Source organism: Equus quagga, chromosome 11 (assembly GCF_021613505.1).
Source record: "Equus quagga isolate Etosha38 chromosome 11, UCLA_HA_Equagga_1.0, whole genome shotgun sequence".
Classification (NCBI taxonomy): Eukaryota; Metazoa; Chordata; class Mammalia; order Perissodactyla; family Equidae; genus Equus; species Equus quagga.
The window spans coordinates 46,004,051-46,027,474 of NC_060277.1; the positions used below are offsets into that span (position 1 = coordinate 46,004,051).

Genomic DNA, 23,424 nt, shown 5'->3' on the forward strand with positions numbered 1-23,424 from the left:
CAAATGAGAAAATATCCACAGTGAAATGGGTAGGAAAGGCTGGGACACACTGTTGTCATAAATTCCACCCCTGGCACAATGCCATACAATCGGGAGGGAGCCCCCAACTCCCACCTCCTCCCCGAGGAGTGAAGAATTTGGACCACACATCCAAAGGCCCAACTTTTAAGAATCCCACCAGAGAGGCCCCCAAAACATCTAGCTCTGAAAGCCAATGGGGCTTGTGTCCACGAGAACCCTAAGACTACAGCAAACAAAGAAAGAGTTCTTAATGGACATGCAAACTCTCACCATAGCCACCCTGCCCCCGTACCCAGGGCTCAGCACAGAGGGAGCAGGCAGGAACACCCATCTCCCACCTCTCCCTAAAAGAGAGGTGTCTGCGTACTTAAAAGATGCTGCCTGACGCTTCTATTTAGCAAGCATCTAGGGCTACATACATCCTCTCCAGAGATCAGGGAAGCCTGCAGACACCTCCCCCACCTACTCTTTCCAGCCTCCTCCAATAATAAAACCAAGTTGCCACTGTCTCCATGGAAGAAGCTTGTACACAGGTCTGGCACCCCAGCTTTTGTGGCTGCTGCCCGAGAGATGGGACCTGGACCTCCTGGCTGACAGCCAGTGGAGCTTGCACTCATGAGTCCCACAAGACTGCAGCAAACAAAGACGCAGGTTTGTTTTTTTTTTATTGAGGTCACAGTGGTCTAAAACATCATATAAATTTCAGGGGTACATCATTGTATTTCAGCTTCTGTGTAGACTACATCATATTCACCACAAAAAACTCTAGTTTCCATCCATCACCATACAAATATCCCCTTTTACCCCTTGCACCCTCCCCCTATCCCTGCCCCTCTGGTAACCACCAATCTGTTCCCTATATCTTGTGTTTGTTTGCTGTTTTCTTATTATTGTTTTATCTTCCACATGTGAGTAAAATAATACAGTATTTGTCTTTCTCTGTCTGACATACTTCACTTAGCATAATACCCTCGAAGTCCACCCTGTTGTTACAAATGGCAAATTTCATCATTTTTATACTTGAGTAGTATTCCATTGTATGTGTATATACACACAACATCTTCTTTATCCATTCATCCATTGATGGGCACTTAGGCTGTTTCCAAGTCTTGGCTATTGTGAATAATGATGTGATGAACATAGGGGTGCAAAGATCTTTTTGAATTAGTGTTTTCACGTTCTTTGGATAAATACCCAGAACTGGAATAGCTGGATCAAATGGTAGTTCTCTTTTTAATTTTTTGAGGGACTCTATACTGTTTTCCATAGTGGCTGCACCAGTTTGCATTCACACCAGTAGTGTATGAGGGTTCTCTTTTCTCCAACTTCATTCTTTTTTGTCTTTTTAATAATACCCTTTCTGATGGGCATAAGGTGCTATCATATTGTAGTTTTGATTTGCGTTTCCCTAATAATTAGTGACATTGATATTTTTTCATGTGCCTGTTGGCTGTTTGCATATCTTCTTTGGAAAAATGTCTGTTCAAATCCTCTGCCCACTCTTCAATCAATTTGGTTTTTTTGCCGCTGAGTTATATGAGTTCTTTATATATTTTGCATATTAACCCCTTATCAGATACATGGTTTGCAAATATCTCTCCAACTGTTAGGTTGTCTTTTTGTTTTGTTGATGGTTTCCTTTGCCATATGGAAGCTTTTTAGTTTGAGGTAGTCCCTTTTGTTTATTTTTTCATTTGTTTCCCTTGCCTGAGGAGACATTTCCAAAAAGATAGTGCTAAGACTGATGTTGAAGAGTGTACTGTCTATGTTTTCTTCTAGAAATTTCATGATTTCAGTTCTTATATTCAAGTATTTAATCCACTTTGAGTTAATTTTTGTGTAAGGTGTAAGATAATGGGCTTTCATTCTTTGGCATGTGGCTGTCTAGTTTTCCCAACACCATTTATTGAAGACTTTCCTTTCTCCATTGTATGTCTTGGCTCCTTTGTCAAAAAGTTAGCTGTTGGCTCCTTTGTCAAAAAGTTAGCTGTCCATAGATGTGTGGGTTTATTTCTGAGCTCTCAATTCTGTTCCATTGATCTATGTGTCTCTTTTTGTGCCAGTACCGTGCCATTTTGATTACTATAGCTTTGTAGTGTACTTTGAAATCAGGGAGTGTGATGCCTCCAGCTTTGTTCTTTCTTCTCAAGATTGCTTTTGCTTTGCAAGGTCTTTCATTGTTCCATATAAATTTTAGGATTCTTTGTTCTACTTTTGTGAAAAATGTTGTCGGGATTTTGATAGAGATTGCTTTGAATTTATAGATTGCTTTAGGTAATATGGACATTTTAACTATGTTTATTCTTCCAATCCATGAGCATGGAATATCTTCCCATTTCTTTGTGTCTTTATTTCTTTCAACAATTTTTTTATAGTTTTGAGTGTACAGATCTATCATCTCCTTTATTAAATGTATTCCTAGATATTTTATTCTTTTTGTTGCAATTGTAAATGGGATTGTATTCTTGATTTCTATTTCTGCAATGTTGTTATTAGCGTACAGAAATGCAACTGATTTTTGCATGTTGATTTTTTATCCTGCAACTTTACTGTATTCATTTATCATTTTTAATAGAGTTTTGGTGGATTCCTTAGGGGTTTGTACATATAAAATCATGTCATCTGCAAACAGTGACAGTTTGACTCCTTCCTTTTCAATCTGGATCCATTTTATTTCTTTTTCTGGTCTAATTGCTCTGCCTAGGACTTCCAATATTATGTTGAATAAGCGTGGTGAAAGTCAGCATCCTTGTCTTATTCTTGTCCTTAGGGGGATAGCTTTCAAGATTTCACCATTGAGTATAATTTAGCTGTAGGTTTGTCACATATGGGCTCTATTATGTTGAGGTACTTTCCTTCTATACCCATTTAATTCAGAGTTTTTATCATAAATGGATGCTGAATCTTGTCAAATGCTTCCTCTGCATCTATTGAGATGATAATGTTATTTTTATGCTTTGTTTTTGTTAAAGTAACATATCATGTTGATTTGTGAATGTTGAACCATCATTGCTTCCCTGGAATAAATCCCACTGGATCCTGGTATATGATCCTTTTACTGTATTGTTGTATTCAATTTGCTAATATTTTATTGAGGATTTTTGCATCTATGTTCATCAGTGATACTGACCTGTAATTTTCTTTTTTTGTTTGTCCTTGTCTAGTTTTGGTATCAGAGTAATGCTTACCTCATAAAATGAGTTAGGAAGTATTCCCTTCTCTTCAATTTTTTGGAACAGTTTGAGAAGGACAGGTATTAAATCTTCCCTGAATGTTTGGTAGAATTCACCACAGAAGCTGTCTGATCATGGACTTTTGGTTTGGGGGAGTTTTTGATTAATGTTTCAATCTCCTTATTAGTGACTGGTCTATTCAGATTCTCTATTTATTCTTGAGTCAGTTTTGGGAGGTTGTATGATTCTAAGAATTTATCCATTTCTTCTGGGTTATCAAATTTGTTGGCATATAGTTTTTCATAGTATTCTAATTCTTGGTATTTCTATGGTAGCCATTGTAATTTCTCCTCTTTCACTCCTGATCTTATTTATTTGAGCTTTCTTTTTTTCTTAGTGAATCTAGCTAAGGGTTTGTCAATTTAGGTTATCTTTTCAGAGAACCAGCTCTTAGTTTCACTGCTGTTTCCTATTGTCTTTTTAGTCTCTATTTCATTTATTTCCACTTTGATTTTTATTATTTCCTTCCTTCTACTGATTTGGGGCTTTGTTTGTTTTCTTTTTCTAGTTCCTTTAGCTGCAGTGTTAAATTGTTTGAGATTTTTCTTGTGTCTTCAGGTAGGCCTGTATTGCAATAAACTTCCCTCTTAGTACCACTTTTGCTGTATCCCATAAATTTTGGTATGTTGTATTTTCATTTTCATTTGTCTCCAGGTATTTTTCTGTTTCTCTTTTGATTTCTTCATTGACCCAATAGTTGTTCAATAGCATTTTGTTTAATCTCCACATATTTGTCACTTTTCCAGCTTTCTTCTTGTAGTTGACTTCTGGTTTCATACCCTTGTGGTCAGAAAAGATGCTTCATATGATTTCAATCTTCTTAAATTTATTGAGACTTGTTTTGTGGCCTAATATGTGATCCATCCTAGAGAATTTTCCATGTGTATTCAAAAAGAATGTGTATTCCCACCACATTTTTGGATGGAATGTTCTGTATATATCTATTAAGTCCATGTGGTCTATGTGTCATTTAAGGCCAATGTTTCCTTATTTATCTTCTCTCTGGATGATCTATCCATTGATGTAGGTGGGGTGCTGCAGTCCCCTACTATTATTGTCTTACTGTCAATTTCTCCTTTTATGTCTATCAATATTTGCTTTATGTATTTAGGTGCTCCTATGTTAGGCATGTAGATATTTACAAGTGTTAGCCTCTTGCTATATTGTTCCTTTTATCATTATGTAATGCCTTTCTTTGTTTCTTGTTACAGTTTTTATTTAAAGTCTATTTTGTCTGATATAAGTATCGCTACCCCAGCTTTCTTTTCATTTCTATTTGCATGTTTCACTCCCTTCACTTCCAGTCTGTGAATGTCTCTAGATCTGAAGTGTATCTCTTGTATGCAGCATATATATGAGTCTTGTTTTTTCACCCATTCAGCCACCCTATGTCTTTTGATTGAAGCCTTTAGTTCATTTTCAGTTAAATTGCTTTTGATAGGTATGTAATTATTGCCATTTGTTACTTGTTTTCTACATGTTTTTGTAGTTCTTCTCTGTTCCTTTCTTCTTCTCTTGCTCTCTTTCCTTGTGATTTGATGACTTTCTTTAGTGTTATGTTTGGGTTCCTTTATCTTTAATTTGTGTGTATTTATTATAAGACTTTGGTTTGTGGTTACCATGAGGTTCATATTTAACAACCTATGCATATAGCAGTTTATCTTAAGCTGATACTCTCTTAAGTTTGACCACATTCTAAAAGTCCTACGCTCTTACTCCTCTCCCATGTTTTATGTGTTTGACATCATAGATTACCTCTCTAATTTTGTGTATCCCTTAACCTCTTACTGTAGATACAGATGCTTTTAGTACTGTCATCTTTTGACCTTCACACTAGTTTTATAAGTAGTTGCCCTTACTATATATTTGCTTTTACCACCAATACTTTTTCTTTGATAATTTATCATTTCTATTTGTGGTCTTTTCTTTTCCACTTAAAAAAGTCTATTTAACATTTCTTGTAAGGCAAGCTTAGTGGTGATGAGCTCCTTTATTTTTTGCTTGTCTGGAAAAATCTATGTCTCCTTTCATTCTGAATGATAACCTTGCTGAGTAGAGTATTCTTGGTTGTAGGTTTTCTTCCTTTCAGTGCTTTGAATATATTGTACCACTCCCTTCTAGCCTGTATAGTTTCTGCTGAAAAGTCAGCTCATAGTCTTATGGGAGTTCCCTTGTACATAACTTCTTGTATTTCTCTTAGAGCTTTTAAGATTCTCTCTCATCTTTAAGTCTTGATGTTTTCATTATAATGTGTCCTGGTGTGGGCCTCTTTGGGTTTATCTTGTTTGGTACTCTCCGTTCTTCCTGTATCTGGATGTCTGTTTCCTTCCCCAGGTTAGAGGAGTTTTCAGCTGTTATTTCTTCAAATAAGTTCTCTCTCTTCCCTTTGTCTCTGTCTTCTCTCTCTGGGAAACTATAATGCAAATGTTAGATAGCTTGATGTTGTCCCTGTCCTTAACCTGTCCTTGCTTTTTTTAAAATTCTTTTTCTTTTTTCTGTTCAGCTTGGGTGATTTCCTCTTCTCTGTCATCCAGATTGCTGATCCGTTCTGTGTCATCTATTCTACTGTTGATTCCCTCTAGTGAATTTTTCATTACAATTATTGCATTCTTCACCTCTGATTGGTTCTTTTTTATATTTTCTAACTCTTTGTTGAAGTTTTCACTGCGTTCATCTATTCCTCTCCTGAGTTCAGTGAGCTCTCTGTATGACCGTTACTTTGTATTCTTTATCAGGTAAATTATCTTTGTTTCATTTAGTTCTTTTTCTGAAGATTTTCCCTGTTGTTTTATTTGAAACATATTCCTCTGTCTCCTCATTTTGCCTACTTCTCTGTGCTTATTTACATGTATTAGGTGGATCAGCTGTGTCTCCTGATCTTGCAAATGTAACCTTATGTAGGACATGTCTTATGGGGCCCAGCAGCGTGCTCCCCTCTCTTCATCCATGCCGAGTGCTCCAGGAGTGTCCCCTGTGTGGCTGTGTGTGTCCTTCTGTTGTGGTGGGCATGCAGGTAGGTGAGGCTGGGCTCCAAGCCAGCTGGTTGCAAGGCCCAGCCACATGAAGCTGCTACAGGCATGCTATTTGCTGGGGCAGGCCCCAGTGTGGCTGGTTTCAAAGCTTGGTGGCACACAACTGCTGTGGGTTTGCTAGTGAGTGGGTCAGGCACCCAGTGTGGCTGGTTGCAGGGGCAGCAGCACATGACTTCTGCTAGCTCACTGGTGGGCAGGGCAAGCCCCCAGTGCAGCTGGCTGTGCATTCCAGCAGTGCACAAGTGCCTCAGGCACATTGGTGAGTGGGGCAGACCCCCAAGAAGGTGGCATGTGACCGTTTCAGTTGCACTGGTGGGCAGGGCAGATCCCCTGTGTGACTGGTTGTGAAACCTGGCAGTGCGAGACTGCTGTAGGCTCACTCGGTGCTGCCTGTGCTGCCCGGCTACACACAACTGTCTGAGTGCACTAGTGGGTGGGGCAGGCTCCTGCACTAAGAGGCAAGAGGGAGAATTCTAAAATGGCAACTGCCAGTGTTGGCATCAGTGTGGCTGAACTACGTCACAAAAATAGCAGCTGCTAGTCCCTAGACGAGGGTCCAAGACACCTCTTGCTTCTCCAGGAGGTGCTCCAAGCTTAACAAGTGAGTCTCTTTTACCAATGGACTATGCACTTTTCTATCTGGTGTTTTTGTGCTGGTTTCCGGATTGAGTGAGGCTGTGCACGGGCCCTTTAAGAGCAAGTTTGCTTTTCCTAAAGTTCTATAGTTTTCCTGGGTGTATTTCCTATTGGTTTTCGAAGCCAGGTGTTTTGGGGTCTCCTCTCTTCTGTGCTGAACTAAGGGCTGGGGTGCCTAATGAAGAGCTGGAATCCCCAAAGCTCCGTACTTCTGAGATGGCTCAACTGTGATCACCGGGGCTAGGTGTGGGTTTTCTCAGCAGGACTATATCTCTGCCTCTTCCACCCCTGCGGTGTTCCTTGTTGTGGAGGTCCTTTTCATCCTCTTTCCAGACCTCCCTCAGAGGACATTATTCCACATATAATTGTAGATTTGTTGCATCCATGGGAGGAGGCAAGCTCAGGATCCTCCTCTGTCACCAGCTTCCAAACTCCTCAAGAAGCAGTTCTTAAGAAGCACGAGAACACTCTTCCATGCTATACGCCAGGCCCAGCACAAAGGGAGCAGGCACAACATCCACCTCCCAGTTTCTCCCTGGAAGGGGTTTAACGACATACTCTCCCAGCTGCTGCCTGAGGGTCCAGCTTCTAATCAGACTGCATCGGCGCTGACCATGATCCTGACCTTTGGGACACAGACAGCTCTTAACACACCCTCAACTACTGGTAGCCACTAAGAACAAGGAAGGTTGCTTGGACAATCATAAAAGTTTGAGAGACAACTAGGAGCTCAGGCTGGGCTGAATGACAAGGTTCATCTCCTACACGGGACAACTCTGTAAGACTGGGAGAGGTTGCTATTTTATCTAGTGCACAGAAATCGACACAGAGAATCAAGGAAAATGAAGAAAAAGAGGAATAAGTTCCAAACAAATAAACAAGATGAATCTCCACAAAGAGATCTTAACTAAATAGAGATAAGTGATTTACCTGATAGAAAGGCATAAACATGGGGGGTAAGCGCCTTGACATCAGTCTTGGCAATCAATGATTTTTTGGATTTGACACCAAAAGTAAAGGCAACAAAAGCAAAAATAAATAAGTGGGACTACACCAAACTAAAAAGCTTCTGCACAGCAAAATAAACCATCAACAAAATGAAAAGGCAACTTATGGAATGGGAAAAATATTTTCAAATCATATATCTGATAAGGGGTTAGTATCCAAAATATACAAGGAACTCATACAACTCAATAGCAAAAAAAAAAAAAAAAAAAAAAACCCTAATTAAAAAATGGGCAAAGGACCTGAATAGATATTTTTCCAAAGAAGACAGACAAATGGCTAACAGGTATGTGTAAAGATGCACAATATCACTCATCATCAGGGAAATGCAAAACAAACCCACAATGAGACATCACCTCACACCTGTTAGAATGGCTTTATCAAAAAGACAAGGGATAATAAATGCTGGTAAGGATGTGGAGAAAAGGAAACCCTTGGGTACTATTGGTGGGAATGTAAACTGGTACAGACAGTATGGAAAATAGTATGGAGGTTCCTCAAGAAATTAAAAGTAGAACTACCATATGATCCAGCTATTCCCAATTCTGGAAATATATCCAAAGTAAATGAAACCATTATCTTGAAGAGATATCTATAGTCCCATGTTCATTGCAGCATTATTTACAATAGCCAAGACATGGAAACAACCTAAGTGTCCATCAATGGATGAACGGATCAAGAAAATATGAAAGCCATATATATAGCGGGATATTATTCAGCCCTTAAGAAGAGGGAAATCCTGCCATTTATGACAACCTGTATGAACCTGGGGGGCATTACGCTAAGTGAAATAAGCCAGAAAGAGAAAGACAAATACTGCATGGTATCACTTATATGTGGAATCTAATAAAAACACAAACAAACACATAGAAACAGGGTAGAAAAGTGGTTGCCAGGGGCTAGTGGTGAGGGAAATAGGGAAAGTTTGGTCAAAGGGTACAAACTTTCAGTTATAAGATGAATAAGGTCTGAGGATCTAACATATAACGTGGTGAGTATAATTGATAACACTGTATTGTATAAATGAAATTTGCAGCAGAGTACAACTTAAACATTCTTACCAAAAAAATAAAATAAAGGGAAATATCTGAGATAATGGATTGTTCACTCAAAGTGGGGAATCCTTTCACAATGTAAACATATATCAAATCATCACTTTGTACATTTTAAATATATTCCAATTTTATTTGCCCATTACACCTCAATAAAGCTGAAAGAAAATAGACAGTCCTCCTTGCAAGGGAGCAGAAAGTGGGTGTGAGGGATCCTGAACGCCAAGACACGTCAGAGTGGCAGCGGCCAGGAAATACTACAGGAGTGAAAGCACTTCCTTTGCCACATTTGCATCTCCATTCTAATCTCTTTCATATTTCCTATTAATCTGAATCAGTTAAGAACCTAAAATTTTTGTAGTGCTGCGGATGTTCATTCTGAAACAACCAAACATCTCTGGAGTATTTACAGGTAACACGACAGGACAAGGGAGGGGGCAGCAGCTCCCGTTTATTACGTCAACTCTACTTAAGAAAACAAAGATGCCTCAATGTTGGCTGGTCAGCATTCAGTTACGACTGGAGTTGAACAGTAACTTTTCACAGGATTCTATTTCCTTGCTTTGTGCTGGATCATTTATCACTCCAATAACATGAAACACAATTCATGCCTATAACACTGAGTTAGGAATGATCGCAGGCTATTCTCGTCCGTTTGTATGAACACACAGATCGACTGTTCTCCACGGCTCCAGATAACCAACGAGGCTGAAAGAATGCCATTGAGCAAGTGTTACAAAAAAAGGTTCTTCAAATAAGAGTGCCAGATTTTATTTTGCACAAATTTTTGATAATCCAAATTTTCAAACAGTTTGGAAGAGCTGGAATCGTTAATGCTTTAAGAAAATACTGCAATTTGAGAATGACATTGATTCATATTTCCCCACTAAGGGAATCTTTCCAGTTCTTCATCGCTCAGAATCACCAAGGCCCTCTAGTAACGCCATCCCTGAGTAATCAGCCTATGTTTTGTTGTCTGGGGCTTGAGGGGGTAGAGGACAGTGTTCTGTGAAAAAGAATGTTCAGGAAAAGTAATCACTGGGGATTTCACAGGTTTAGGCAAATGCATATTATGCTCACAATGGGGAATTGTATAAGACTTACATTTATGAGCCTTCAGTCCTTCAAAGGAAACTGGTCCGATCTCATAATACTCATATTCCCAGGTGTAATCAGAATTAGATGCGGATTGCTGGGACGTTCTGTTAGAAATTAACCTCTGGGCAGACATCTCCACCCTGCACAAACGGAGAAAGGCAAGTGCAGAACCGTTAATTCATCCAGGATGGCACAGGGACTCTCATTGCTCTTGACCACATTCAGGAGTCGAGCAGGCAAAGTCCTCAGGGAGGTCTTATCAACCAAGTCAGGGAGGGGCCCTCACTGGCTGTCTGCACCTCCTACCATGTGGCCATTATTTCCTTTTCTCTCTCCACTAGACTAGAATGTATTTGAAATCAGACACCATGTCTTCTTTTCCTGTTGTCCCCAGAACTTAACCCAGTGCCTACCACATAATCAACTTTCAATAACTGATGGAAGAAGGAAGGGAGACAACACATCACAAAGCCTGAGCTTACAACTTCAGCCTCACCACCAATAACTGCATGAGTATGTAAGGAGCCTAGAGAGAATAAATAAAATCAGTGTCAGAAGTGAACTAGCTCAGTATCTACCTATTGAGCACCTACGATGCAACAGTAAAGACATGCAACCTTAGTCTAATGAAATGGGGTGGAAAAAAGAGAAATGAGCAACAAAAATCATATAATACGAGAAGATCCTCAATGTAAGTCCAAATCTTGCCCAGTTTGCTCCTGAAATTTGTCCTATTTTCAGGATGTCTCAAGTATATTCTTTGTGATGATTTTAGATTAAAAAACTCTGACTTCTGGGGCCAGCCTGGTGACATACTGGTTAAGTTCACACGCTCCGCTTTGGCGGTCCAAGTTTCGCAGGTTCAGATCCCAGGCGTGGACCTAGCACTGCTCGTCAAGCCATGCTGTGGCGGCATCTTACATAAAATGGAGGAAGATTGGCACAGATATCAGCTCAGCAACAATCTTCCTCAAGCAAAAAAAAGAGGAAGACTGGCAACAGATGTAGGTCAGAGCCAATCTTCCTCACACAAACACACACACACAACTCTGGCTTCTTTGAGAGAAGAGGTTGCACTGAGCAGCATGGATGCAAAAGGTGACAAGTCAATAGAGCCAGTATTCAACACTGAGCATCTACTGTATGCAAGACACTGTACATTGTGGGACAAAGGAGCTGCTTGAGAGACAGCCCCAGACCTCACAGACCTTCCCTTACAATGGAGAAAGAATACAAATTGACAAATAACAGTAATATACGGGGAAACTTGAAAGAAATACCAACCAAAACCAAGAATCACTGAGCAGTCACCACCACTGGGTCCCACCTGCCAAGAGCTTTCTGAAGTTCCCCTTCTCCCACTCCCCCACAGGTTAGTATCACTCAGCACACAGAGCACAACCCCCAGGGAAACTGAGGCAAAAATCACTACCACCCCCTCTGCCCCAAAGCATGAGTCTCACCTTTCCCTCTTCCCTTCTCCCCCACCCCCAGCCCTGGACCCCGCAGAAACAGATCCAAACCCTTTCGCATCATGTTGTTTAAAAGATGGTGTGCTCTGATCCAGAGATGCATGCCAGTATCAGAACTGGACTGTGACTCTGAGTGCCCCGCCAGACCAAGCATTCCTCCAAATGAAAGCAACAGTTCTCACATGGGAAAGAAAGCTACACAAATTTTAAGGAAAACTGACCTTTAAGTAAGTTTTCAGCTACCGTTCTAACACCAGCACTAAAATAACATAAAACCATTACCATGGTATCACCTTTGGCATTTCTAGTGTTTGAACAAGAGATTATTTCCTCAAGAGATTATTTCCTTCAATGATGAAATAAATTTCCTCAGGAAATGAAAATTAACAACGCCAACCCCAGAAGCACTATCCTCACTTATGAGCCCTTCTCCAGAAGAAAAGAATTGTGTGGGAGAGAAGTAGCTCTTCCGTTAGAGGGTTTAGAGATGATGGTAGATTAGGATAAACGTAGGTTCTGTTTGAGAATGGTAAGAATTTCACACCATGCAGGAAGAAAAGGCGCTGGATCTGAAGTTGGAAGACCAGGGTCTTCGCCTTTGCTCTACCTCCAGTTGCTATGTGGCCAGGCAAGACACTCATCTCTCCAGCCACACTTTCCTCATCTGCAGAAGTGATCATCCTGACTGGCTGAGGATGCTGCTATCAGGAAACGGTTTTGGCTATGGTCACTAGTAGCCACCATCATTACCCACTTGGCCCACTTCTCCAGCCTCCTACCTGGTTTTTCTGCTTCTACTCTTATTAACCTATTGTCATCCACCCTCCACACATCAGCCAACGATCTTTTAAAAAGACAAACTGCCCTTGTTACTCCTTTGCTTAATACTTTTAGGTTTCCCATTACTCTAAGGACAAAGTCCAAAATACTTAACATGTCCTACAAGGTCGTGACTTGGGCCCTGCTCTTTCCTCTTCTCTGCCTCGTACCCCACCTACGGGCACTTGCATTTCTTGCAGTTCCTCAAATACTTAATGCTCTCTGTGACCTGCACACGTGCTGTTCACCCCCCAGGAGTGTTCCTCCTAACAACCCCACCCTCACCCACTCCTCTTTCCCTGCCTTCTCCTGTCATCTACAGCTGAGTTGGCAAATCCAGCCCACCGCCTGTTTTTGAACACCCTGCAAGTGAAGAATGTTTTTACATTTTTTAATAGTTGAAAACAATCAACAGGATGGTGTTTCATATGACATGAGGAAATTATATGAAATTCCAGTATCAGAGTCCATAAATAAAGTCTTATTGGGACACAGCCACCCTTGTTTGTTTTGTATTTTTATGGCTTCTCTTGTGTTAGAACAACAAAGCTGAGCAGCTGCAACAGAGATAGTACGGTCCAAAAAGCATAAAATATTTACTTTCTGTTATTTTACAGAAAGTTTGCCAACACCTCCTCTAGAGCCACGGGAAAAAAATGATCTAAATGAAGATGATAACAGTACTTATTTTCACGGAGTTGCTGTAAGGATTAAATGTGATGTTGCACGAAATGTGAGGAGCCAGGACCCAGGTTAAGATCAGTAACCAGCAGCCAGCACTACTATTACAAGCTAAGAAATCTGAGTCTAGGATAGAAAAGCCCAGGCTTGTTCTTCAGACATCACCAACTCCCCTAACAGCCAATTCCTATCAAATTCACCATGTGGTTCATTGATCTACGTGCTCTAGACAAATGACTAAAATAACAATAAAAAAATAACTCAAAAGACATTTGTTTAGATGGTTTAAAAATTATAATAAGAAACACATACATCGTGGGACTCATGCTGCTCCATCAAGTGATAAATATGGCAATAATCTCTCTTTTTTTAAGGAAAATAAGATAAAGTCTGGTTAGATCCTATTATTTTTATCGGAAATCAGCATTACAACCAATGTAATAAGCAGAGCAGAGAGAGGCTCTAGGCTTCATCTTGCACCAAAATGGATAACAGAAAAATAGCACAAGTACATAAAACAATGAAGAAGATAAAGATGGGAGAGTGTTTTGCATTCTCTGCCTGAGCAGCACTCCCACAGCTATGCTGTGCCCCAAGTCGGCAGGCAGTGGTGACCCCTGTCTGTGGCTGCCCAGGCCCACAGGACTGCAGGTCTTCTCGCTACTCTCTCAGGCCAGAAAGAAGCATTCCAACCACCCTCACTGGCCCGGCCAGGAAGAGCAAATAAAATCTATCTGTAAAGGAGTTAGGTATGAAGAAATATCAACCCCTCACTTACCATAGAGAAAGTGTTTTTTCATTCCTTCTTTTTCGCTCCCTTACACTATTTCTGTTCATCTACATGAACTATTTGGAGACGGATGGAGACCAAAATGGAATGAAAGTCATGCATGCACAGCTCCTGACAGTGGAAAGACCATCCTTTAGGAGAAGAAGAAAGCCCTGAGAAACACCTGGAGACAAGAGTGAGTGATAACAGAGCCAGCCTAGCCGAGGTTCTCTGGGGAAGGAGAATGAAATGCTGGACGGCCTCTCCCGGAGCAGAAACCATCTTGGCAGCCTGCAATAAAAGGCTTCTGTTTTCACTGGCTATCTCCTCTCAGCTCTTGAATCCCAAAGATAGGTCTGGAGGACAGAACCTCTGGCCTCTCCTTTCAAGCAGTCACCTAGCACCCTTGGAAAACTCCATGAGGCCATATTTTTTCCTCCAAGTTTCAAATTAATCAGCTTGGGCCATCAAATGCACAAGGACCAAGAACAACCAAAAGGCTATAGAAAGCATTTTGTATAACACCCATAATTGAAGCCCAGGGTTGCCTTTCTGAGCTTTGCAGAAGCAGAGCTGGCACCGTTTCGCCATTTAGAAACTGCCAGCATGTCTGGGTGGCAGCCCCCAGAGTCTGATATTCTCACCACAGCGAGGAATGTCTGGGCCATAACACACAGGGAGGGAGAGCCGGTCTGGCACCAGGGCTTCCTCATAGTGGGGGTGAGGAGGGCTGCGGAAAAGCAGGCAGCTGCTCGCTCCTGAACATAGCAGACAGGAAATGCAGAGCTGGAGGAACAGCTGCCTTCTGCGCCTCCGCTGCTCCTGAGCATCTCTGGGGAGATTTTCTCAATGTCGGATTTCTTCATAATGTTAGCATCATTAAAAATAACTTGTTCCAGAGGAAATATATCCTAAACAAGCTTCCTGGAACAGCGCAGAGAGACTAATTGCTCTTTTAAGCAGTTGAAAGCACCCTTGCCAACAAAAAAGAGAATGAAAAACTATGCCTGCACCTCAAAGCCACATGCGGAAAGGCAGCTTATCTTTTCCAGGTGTACATGAGGTAGGTTAAGCCAGCTTACGAGGCTGGGGGAGGGAGGGAAGACCTCAACCCCAAATAGAGAAAGCGTGATTAGCTGGCCCCAGACACTGTCACGTCTGCCTAAACATCACCCCTTCTCCCATCCATGTTCCCAACACTTTCATCCTTTCTGCTGGCTGTTCAATCCTCCTCCAACCCAGCTTCCCACGCACTCCTGGGAACCCTCTTTCCTTCTTAAAGACAAGTCAAGAATTCTCTCCACCTCCTGGAATTTGGGGAGCTGTACGGGACATGGAACCTTCTGTGCAGTGAATAAAGGCTCTTCATCAATATCCTCGGTGGGTTATGATGGGTACACATCCCAAGGGGGCTGTTTCCTCGGAATTGGACAATCTTTATTTCCAGGTTAAGGGGTAAACATCAGCAGATGAGTTTTCTAAGTGACCACCAACTCAGGCACAGGACCAGCACATTAAGATCCAAAAGATGCCCACAGATCCTGAAAATTGAGCATGCAGACACGTACACATGCACACAACCAACAGCACAGCCAGAAAGGCACTCCAAGAAGCTGCCAGCAGACGCCACAGATCCAAAGACCCAGGGTGACCAGCCTCTATGCAGGAAGAAGACCTAAGAACACATTCAGATTTGAGATCAAAATTCCCACTTGCAGGCATTCTGTCACCTCTCTCTTTAATCCTGTAATTTCAAAAGTGGGCATGCCACCCGGGACACCAACCTCTGTTCTGGCCTGGGCCATAAAGGTCTCATTAGCTACCTGCTCTTATGTCTTTCTTCCTCCTATTCCTTGGAACAACTGTCCCCAGCACACCACAGAGAAGTCACCCTCTTGACCCATCACCCAATCTCTCTCCAGCAAAGGCATCTGAGAAACCAAAGGTAAAGTCTGGCCAGGCCGCGCTCTCGAGCCTCAGGAGCCCAAGGTCGGAATTTCTGAACCACAGCATTAGAAGCTTAATTCCCTCATTGCAAAGAGGGGTGCCCAGCACTCAAACCACAACTGATGGTACACCCAGCTTACCAGCATCTAGGTGGGCAGGAGCACACAGAAATCAAATGAGATACTGCATAATTATGAGTCGGGCTTATGGTGGGACCAGCTAGCTGGATATTCCTAAAGCACTTCTGGAGGCAACAAATCCAGCAAGGAATCATGCTTGACCATCTAAAATCAGATCTTCACCGTGCACCACAGTACAGACTATGAGAGGACTGCACGGACCAAACCTCTAGGGCCTTCTCTTTCCTCTGCCCTCTCTTCCCCAAGTACTAACCAGACAGGGGCCTCCTCTGCTTTGCTCACTGCTGTATTTCCAGCAATGTGCATGAGGCCTGGCTCATAGCAGACACACAATAAATACTTGTTGAATCAGTTTCTCATAATGTGGAGAAGCACAAAATTATCTTGTTTCACTCTCTTTCTCAACCCTGAACCTGGGAGCAGAGTTCTCCCATTCTAACAGAGACTTCAACTGAAGATTGAGAAGAATATTATGCCCACACAGGGAAAAAACACCCCAAAAGGAAGTTATAAAACCTCTGCTGGAGAGGATTTCCCAAGAAATGAAGCATGGCCCTAAGATATGTGTTGGGGGGCCCCTGGCCGCCACACTGCAGCCCCAACTCTGCAGATGTAGGAAGCTGGGTTTTCATGGTCCTCCGGGGGTGAGGAAGCCCTGATCAGCTGAGTCACGCTGACCAAACATAGAAGAATGATTTATAGCCAGATCATCAATTTGTTGAATTACAATGAGGAATAAAATGTCCAAGCAGATCAGAGCACATGTTTTACACGGTCTGGGGAACAAAATTTAAGATCAGAAGATTAGCTGGTGAATGTGGACTTAGGGCAAAGGAGTTATGTAACACGATAAAATAGAGCTCTACTCCTCTACCCTGCTACGCATGTGTCAGGATGCTGTGCTGTTTGTCTTGCACCCCAATATGAACGCCCCGTTGCAGGCACAAAGTGAGGCTGCTCCCATGGTAGAGTTGGGGTCCTCACCACAGAAATGTCATAGGGTTAACTCCTGTCTCTTTCTGGACCTTGCTTTTCTTGGTCTGTACTTCAACAATTTCTAGGCATGTTGAGGACACCGGTAGAATCTCAAGTTGATCACCCCAGCACAGTTAGGTTTTCTCGGTCCCATTGCTGTCTATTTTTGCTCTATTCTTGAGCCTTCAGTAAAAGTATGTTTAAAAGTACTAGAGTCAAAGAACCAACTCTCAAAAAGCAGTGCATCATGAGATACCATTGCACATCCAATGGATGATCATTATAAAAAAGCAAACAAAACAACAAGCATTAGCAAGGATGTAGAGAAATTGGAACCCTTGTGTATTGCTGGTGGGAATGTAAACTGATGTAGCTGCTATAATTATAAGACAGTATAGCAGTTCCTCAAAAATTTAAGCACGTACTACCTTACGATTCCACCTCTGGGTGTACACCCAAAAGAACTGAAAGCAGGAACTCCAACAGGTATGTACACTAAGGTCCATAGCAGCATTATTGACAATAGCCAAAAAGTGGAAGCAATTCAAATGTACACTAGCAGACGAATGAATAAACCAAATGTAGTATGCACATGCAACGGAATATTGTTAGCCTTCAAAAGGAAGGAAATTCTGACACTTGTTACAACATGGATGATACTAAGTGAAATAAGCCAGACACACAAAGACAAATAGTGCATGATTCCTCTCATATGATGTACTTGAGTAGTCAAATTCATAGAGACAGAAAGTAGAATGATGGCTGCCAAGGGCTGGGAGAATGAGGGAATGGGGGTTATTGTGTAAGGGATACAGAGTTTCACTTTGGGATGATAAAAAAGTTCTGGAGATGGATAGTGGTGATGGTTGCACAACAATGTGAATGTACTTAATGTCACTGCATTGTACACTTAATGCTTTTTTTTTTTACAGGGAAAGATTCACCCTAACAACTGTTGCCAATCTTCCTCTTTTTCTTTTCTCCCCAAAGCCCCAGGGCATGGTTGGACATCCTAGTTGTAAGTCTTTCTAGTTCTTCTATGTGAGCCACCGCCATAGCATGGCAACTGACAGACGGGTGGTTTGGTTCCGTGACCCGGAAATGTACCTGGGCCACCAAAGTGGTAATAGTGCCAAACTTTAACCACTAGTTCATCAGGGCTGGCCCTGTGTTGTACACTTAAAAATGGCAAATTTTATGTTATGTATATTTTATCAAAATAAAAAATAATTCTAAAAAGTTTTTAAAGTAAAAATAATAAAAATCAGCACTTCCCGACCAATGTCCTTGGTGGGGAGTGGGCGTCGTGGAGGGTAATTGAGAGCTCCTCAAAGCAAAAGACTACCCCACGGGACAAAAGATGGTGCTGGGACACGCAGGCACCCTCCCCACGAGGGCCTTCCTCATGGCCAGTCTTCAAGGACACAGCCCTTGTGGTGATTCCTTGCCACATAAAAAGAATACTCTGTGTATGCTGTGAGGAACCACCCTTCTCTACGCCAGGGAGAAGCTTGAAGAATACTGTTCTGTGCCAGCCACGGTCCTTTCACCCTGACTAGTCCTGGAAACACACTGACTGTGTCCCAAACTCTCCTTTGGATAAGCTCCACCTTCCGTTGTCCCTGTCATTAGCCCAGCTCATTTCAGCATAAGTCCATTACAAGGCATCAGCTCAAAGCTTCCAGGGCCTTCTCATGGATTCCATTTAAAGTCACTTGCTTCCCAATGACAAAGAGGAAGTGCCTTAATCTCACACAACTGGCTCCAGTCTCTGGGGAGTGTTTTTTGGAGACCAGGGAGATCTCATGGACCTGGAAAATAGGGTTGCTGACATTTTTATTTTACCAAGTAAAGGAAATTTTAAAAAATAACTACCATTAACAATTATCATTTCATAGACAAAAGGTCATATTAAACACCCTCCAATCAGTCAAGAAATAATCTCCAAGAAAGGAGAGGGGCAGCCTGACATCAATCTATTCCCAGCAAGCAGATACTTCCGTGCAGGTCTGCATTATGTTACCTCTGCCCACTGCCTTCACATACTAGCCACTGAAATGGCTTAAATATTCACTCCTCTGAAAGCAAAGGAAAAGGACTGAAAGAAATGCACATGGTGAAATTCCCTTCCAGATCTAAGATTCTGTAACTTAATAAATACTAGGTTGCTTTCCAGTTGCATCACAAACTCAATAGTGTGTGTCTATTTGTAAAAATCGTGTGTGTGCATGTGTATGTTTGTTGTTATTCTTATATCTTGTCAAGTTGGCTCCAACTCCCGACCTATGAGTGAGTGATATCCACAATGTGTGTGTGTATCTCTATAGTGAAATACAGATATGGTGCTGTTATGGGCTGAACTGTGTCCCCCCAACATGCATATATTGAAGCCCAAGCCCCCAGTACCTCAGAATGTGGCTGTATTTGGAGACAGGGCCTTGAAAGAGGTGATTAAGGCGAAATGAGGTCATATGGGTGGGCCCTAATCCAATCTGACTAGTGTCCTTATAAGAAGAGGAGACAAGGACACACAGAGAGACCTCAGGGGCACCTGTGCACAGAGGAACGACCATGTGAAGAGGCAGCAAGAGGACGGCCATCTGCAAGCCAAGGAGAGAGGCCTGGAACAGATTCCTCCCTCACAGCCTCAGAGGAGACCAACCCTGCCGACACCCTGACCTTCGACTTCCAGTCTCCAGACCATGAGAAAACGCATTTCTGTCGTTTAAGCCACCCCGGCTTTGGTATTTTGTTATGGCAGCCCTCGCAAACTAACTCAGCTGCTGAAATTAATTTTTACAAACCAGTGTTCTCTTTGAGGAATTAATTAAATAAACTGTCCTAGAAAGGCCACTAAAAATGACCTACTATACCAACCACTCCTATCGTCACTAACCCACAAATATATTTTTGGAAAGAAAACCATTTTCCAAATGCCATTAATCTATCCCACCAAACGCCATCTTCAACAAATAGATTTATTACGTTCTTATCAACATGTCCTTCAGGGAGGAAGAACACTTGTTTTGAACATGCTAAAATTAGTATGAGTCAATTCAGCCCAACAAGGATATTCGAACACTGTGATTCAACTATAAGAGATTGAGTGGGGTCTGAAAGGTCAAGGCCTGTACCCTCAAACAATTCAGGCTTGTATTTGGAATCATGTTCTCCCCTGCTGAACTTTACCCTCTCAAACACACACACACACACACACACACACACACACACACACACAGGTTAGGGAGCAACAACAGCCTGATGACACAAACAGACAACAGGTGCAACAGGGTCATGAAGAAAAGGATGGCTCATAATGGCACAGAAACCTGGGAGAGGCCCTCAAAGATGGTCCTCTGAGCCTTTGCCTGCTCCATTCCACCTGCCAGCCCGGTCTGCCATTCCTCTCTCTCCTTTCCTGCCTACCTCTGCGAGCAGAGCTCAGTTACCACCTCCCCCACGGAGTCCTGTCCAGCGATTTCAGCCCACGAGGACTTTCTCTTTTTTCTCAAATCCCATCGCCTGATCACTGGAATCTCTCATTTGAATAAGAAGACAGCACAAACCAGACTCCCTAAGGATCAGACTGCCTCTCACTGGACCCTCACACTGATTCATCCAGCTGCTGTTAGAAAACATCACCTCACCGCCGGGTGAATTCCCATTTTAACGGTACTAGGAAAACAACGCCCTGTCCATTTTAATTAGTGGAGTGTTGAAACACTGGGCACAGTGAGACTAAGGAGAAAGAGACTGGCCTTTCTTAAATCACCTTGAGGATGATTTGGCAAACGAGCCTGCTTTGTATTTATTGCTCCTGGTATCTGTCTCGGGCAGCACACACCATTCTTTACAGCCCTGAGCTGAACCATTCTTTTCACAAACAAGCAAGAAGGAGAAGGATGGGGTATTTCAATCTCTGTTCCACAGAAAAGGAAATTTAAACTAACACGGCGGCTTATTTAAGAGCTCAAGACAGAGCTGCGGGAAAGCTGCACTTTCTAATGATCATCTTGTCCTCCCAGGTCTGGATTTCTTAAACCAGGGTGTGTGGCCTCTAGTTCCTCCACCTAGCCCACCCACTCCCACCTTAGGACAGTCCCTGATCACAAGCAAACGAGAGCTCGGTGGAGGAGGGCAGCTGAGGCTCCAGGCACCCCGGGGCCTCCTCAACGTGCAGGGAGGGCCCGGCCAGAAGAGAGCCAGAGGGGGCCTTGTAAAGCGAGGGGCAGAAAGTAGGTCCCCCCTGTGCTTGCCTAGGACTGACGAGGCCAAATAGCCACCAAAGTCTTGGGCCCACCTGGCTCATCTTCCTGGAGCAGCAATTGTAAGAAAAGACCTGGAGGATTTATTTTTTTATATCAAATAACTACAGATCTGGTACAGAGTAAACTGCAAATATTAAACGAATGGTCAAGATAAACATATACTTGCTTCTGGCAGCCGTGGCCTCTGCTTTGGTCTCCCACAGCTATGGGTTAACTCTCCTCTCTGACCGAGGTAAACTAGGGGAAATTTTAAAGAGGAACTGGTAGGAATATAGTAGGTTTACATGATAGAGTTTCTGGAACTTCAGATCTTCATCTTTAGTTTCTTTCCTTTTTTTTTTTTTTTTTTTTACGCAAGATAGAATTATATTTTCTGGGACGATTCACGCGAAGGTTTGGAGAAAAACAGGTGATGTTTACAACCACATATCCTCATTCATCCCCTAATTTTCCTTCTTGATCAACCAGGCAACTTCGGAGCCAACCAGTCAGAAGCAGCTCCCTCGGCCGCCCACCTTCGGCGTTAGCTGTTTTTGCTGTCACCAGGGATGAGGAAAATGAATGACAAACACACCTCTGAAGAGAATAAGAATTTGAAGTTTGTAAATTATTTTCACTTAAAGGGTTATAAAATTTACTAATGTTCTCTAGTCAGGCAAAAATGCCACAGACTTGAGCAACAATTAAACCCAGACTTTAACCTCCATAATTTTAGCATCTCATAAAGAGATTCTCACCTTCCGCTTTCTACCTTCCCACCTCAGCAGCACCATCACGGAGTGAAAAGAATCACATTTGCGCGGAGGGAGAAGCAGAGATGCATTCTTCTCTCTTTCCAATGGGACCATGCACTGCTTATACTCCAGTCAAGAAAAAAAATAACCACTTTGACTCTGAAATAAGCCAGAAACAACATGGCCACTCTGCCCTGAAGTTGGTCCCCAAAATAACAAAACCTTGAACACATCTCATAAGCCTGGCCTCCCTAAGAAAAGATCAGTTTTTTCCCTCTTTGCTAGTGGATGTCTGAAGATAAGTCATGGCTTTGGGGAATATGACAACCGTGTGAGAAAGCCGTTCTCCACCATGAACAACGGACTAACGTACGCTTGAGAACTCTGGTCACTTTATGGGATGTTTTCCTGCAAGTATTTATTACATGTTCATCTGATGAGCCAGTCTTCTGAAGCCCAACGCCCTTGGACTCAGGGCAAGTAAACATTTTCTTTCCTTTTCTAAATGCTGCTACCCCCGAGTCTTCCTTTGCCTGAAGTATGTGTAACATCAAGCAAGCAGGCTGCTAATCTGGAATATTTCAACCCAAGCACATATAACCCATGTTCTGAGCCAGCACAACTGGGGGACTCCGTCAAATGCCAATTTTATTTTTCTCGTCCACTGCCTCTTAAAATGCATCCAGTGAGGCCATCTTCCCTGGCCTCAGACGAACACCTGAGCAGATCCCATGGCTTTTCTGCTGAAGTAACCATTTCAAAGTCCCTAAAGAATTAAAATGCCCAGCCTGGAAATAAAGAAACTCCAACCTGGTTACACCATTAAATCTGTCGCCCCATCCCAGCCGGCCCCTGCCGTGAGCTGGTCTTCTGCATGGACTTGGGGATGGTTGGCCTCTTTTCTCCTCCTCCACCTCATGCCCAGCCGCTGGTCAGTTTCTCACCTCTCCAAGATCAAAGCAGGAGGACGAGGACGAGACAGTATTGACTATCTTCAAACACTCTCCTTGTGGGTGCTTCCGTGACGCTCATTTTCCCTCATCTGATTGCTCACCTTAGCCTCTTGATTTCTGGAAACTCTAGCTGCTGGGCTGAACTTAGAGCAGCTCCAGGCCAGCCCTCTCTCCCATGTGGCCCCACTGGTCCCCAGGAAATCCTCAGGCATCCTTTGCCCTGACGAACTCTGGGAAGGCAGGTGATGCTGTTGCCCCGGCCACCACGTGAGCCGCAAATGCAGGAAACACACGTGCAGCTCACCGAGTGGTCCCATGAAAGCCCCCTCACTAGCCTCGGGATGAAGGAATTGATGACAGACCTCGCCGAAGAAACCTCTCTAACAAAACCTCCCCTCTCAATCCTCATATTCTTGAAGGGGCCAGTGGGGTTTGTGAGTTATGGAAAAGTTCTCAAATATCTCCCTTGAAATTTCTACCTGGTAGTCTAGCACCTTCCTGTGGAATTTCACATAACTTGAATGTGTGCCTCAGTAAATTTAGTGCCCTATTTACACATACACACACATAAATGCTTACGACAGATGAC

At 42.7% G+C, this 23,424-nt stretch overlaps 1 protein-coding gene across 2 annotated transcripts in view; it reads right to left on the reverse strand.

Moving 5' to 3' along the window:
• Window positions 1–23,424, reverse strand: part of MRAP2 (melanocortin 2 receptor accessory protein 2) — a 42,562-nt gene that overhangs the window by 15,995 nt on the left and 3,143 nt on the right. For both annotated transcript variants that reach the window (XM_046677078.1, XM_046677077.1), the window contains exon 2: window positions 10,084–10,217. In XM_046677078.1, the coding sequence (XP_046533034.1) occupies window positions 10,084–10,210 (127 nt within the window). In that variant the 5' untranslated portion in view covers window positions 10,211–10,217. The remainder of the gene's footprint in view (window positions 1–10,083; window positions 10,218–23,424) is intronic.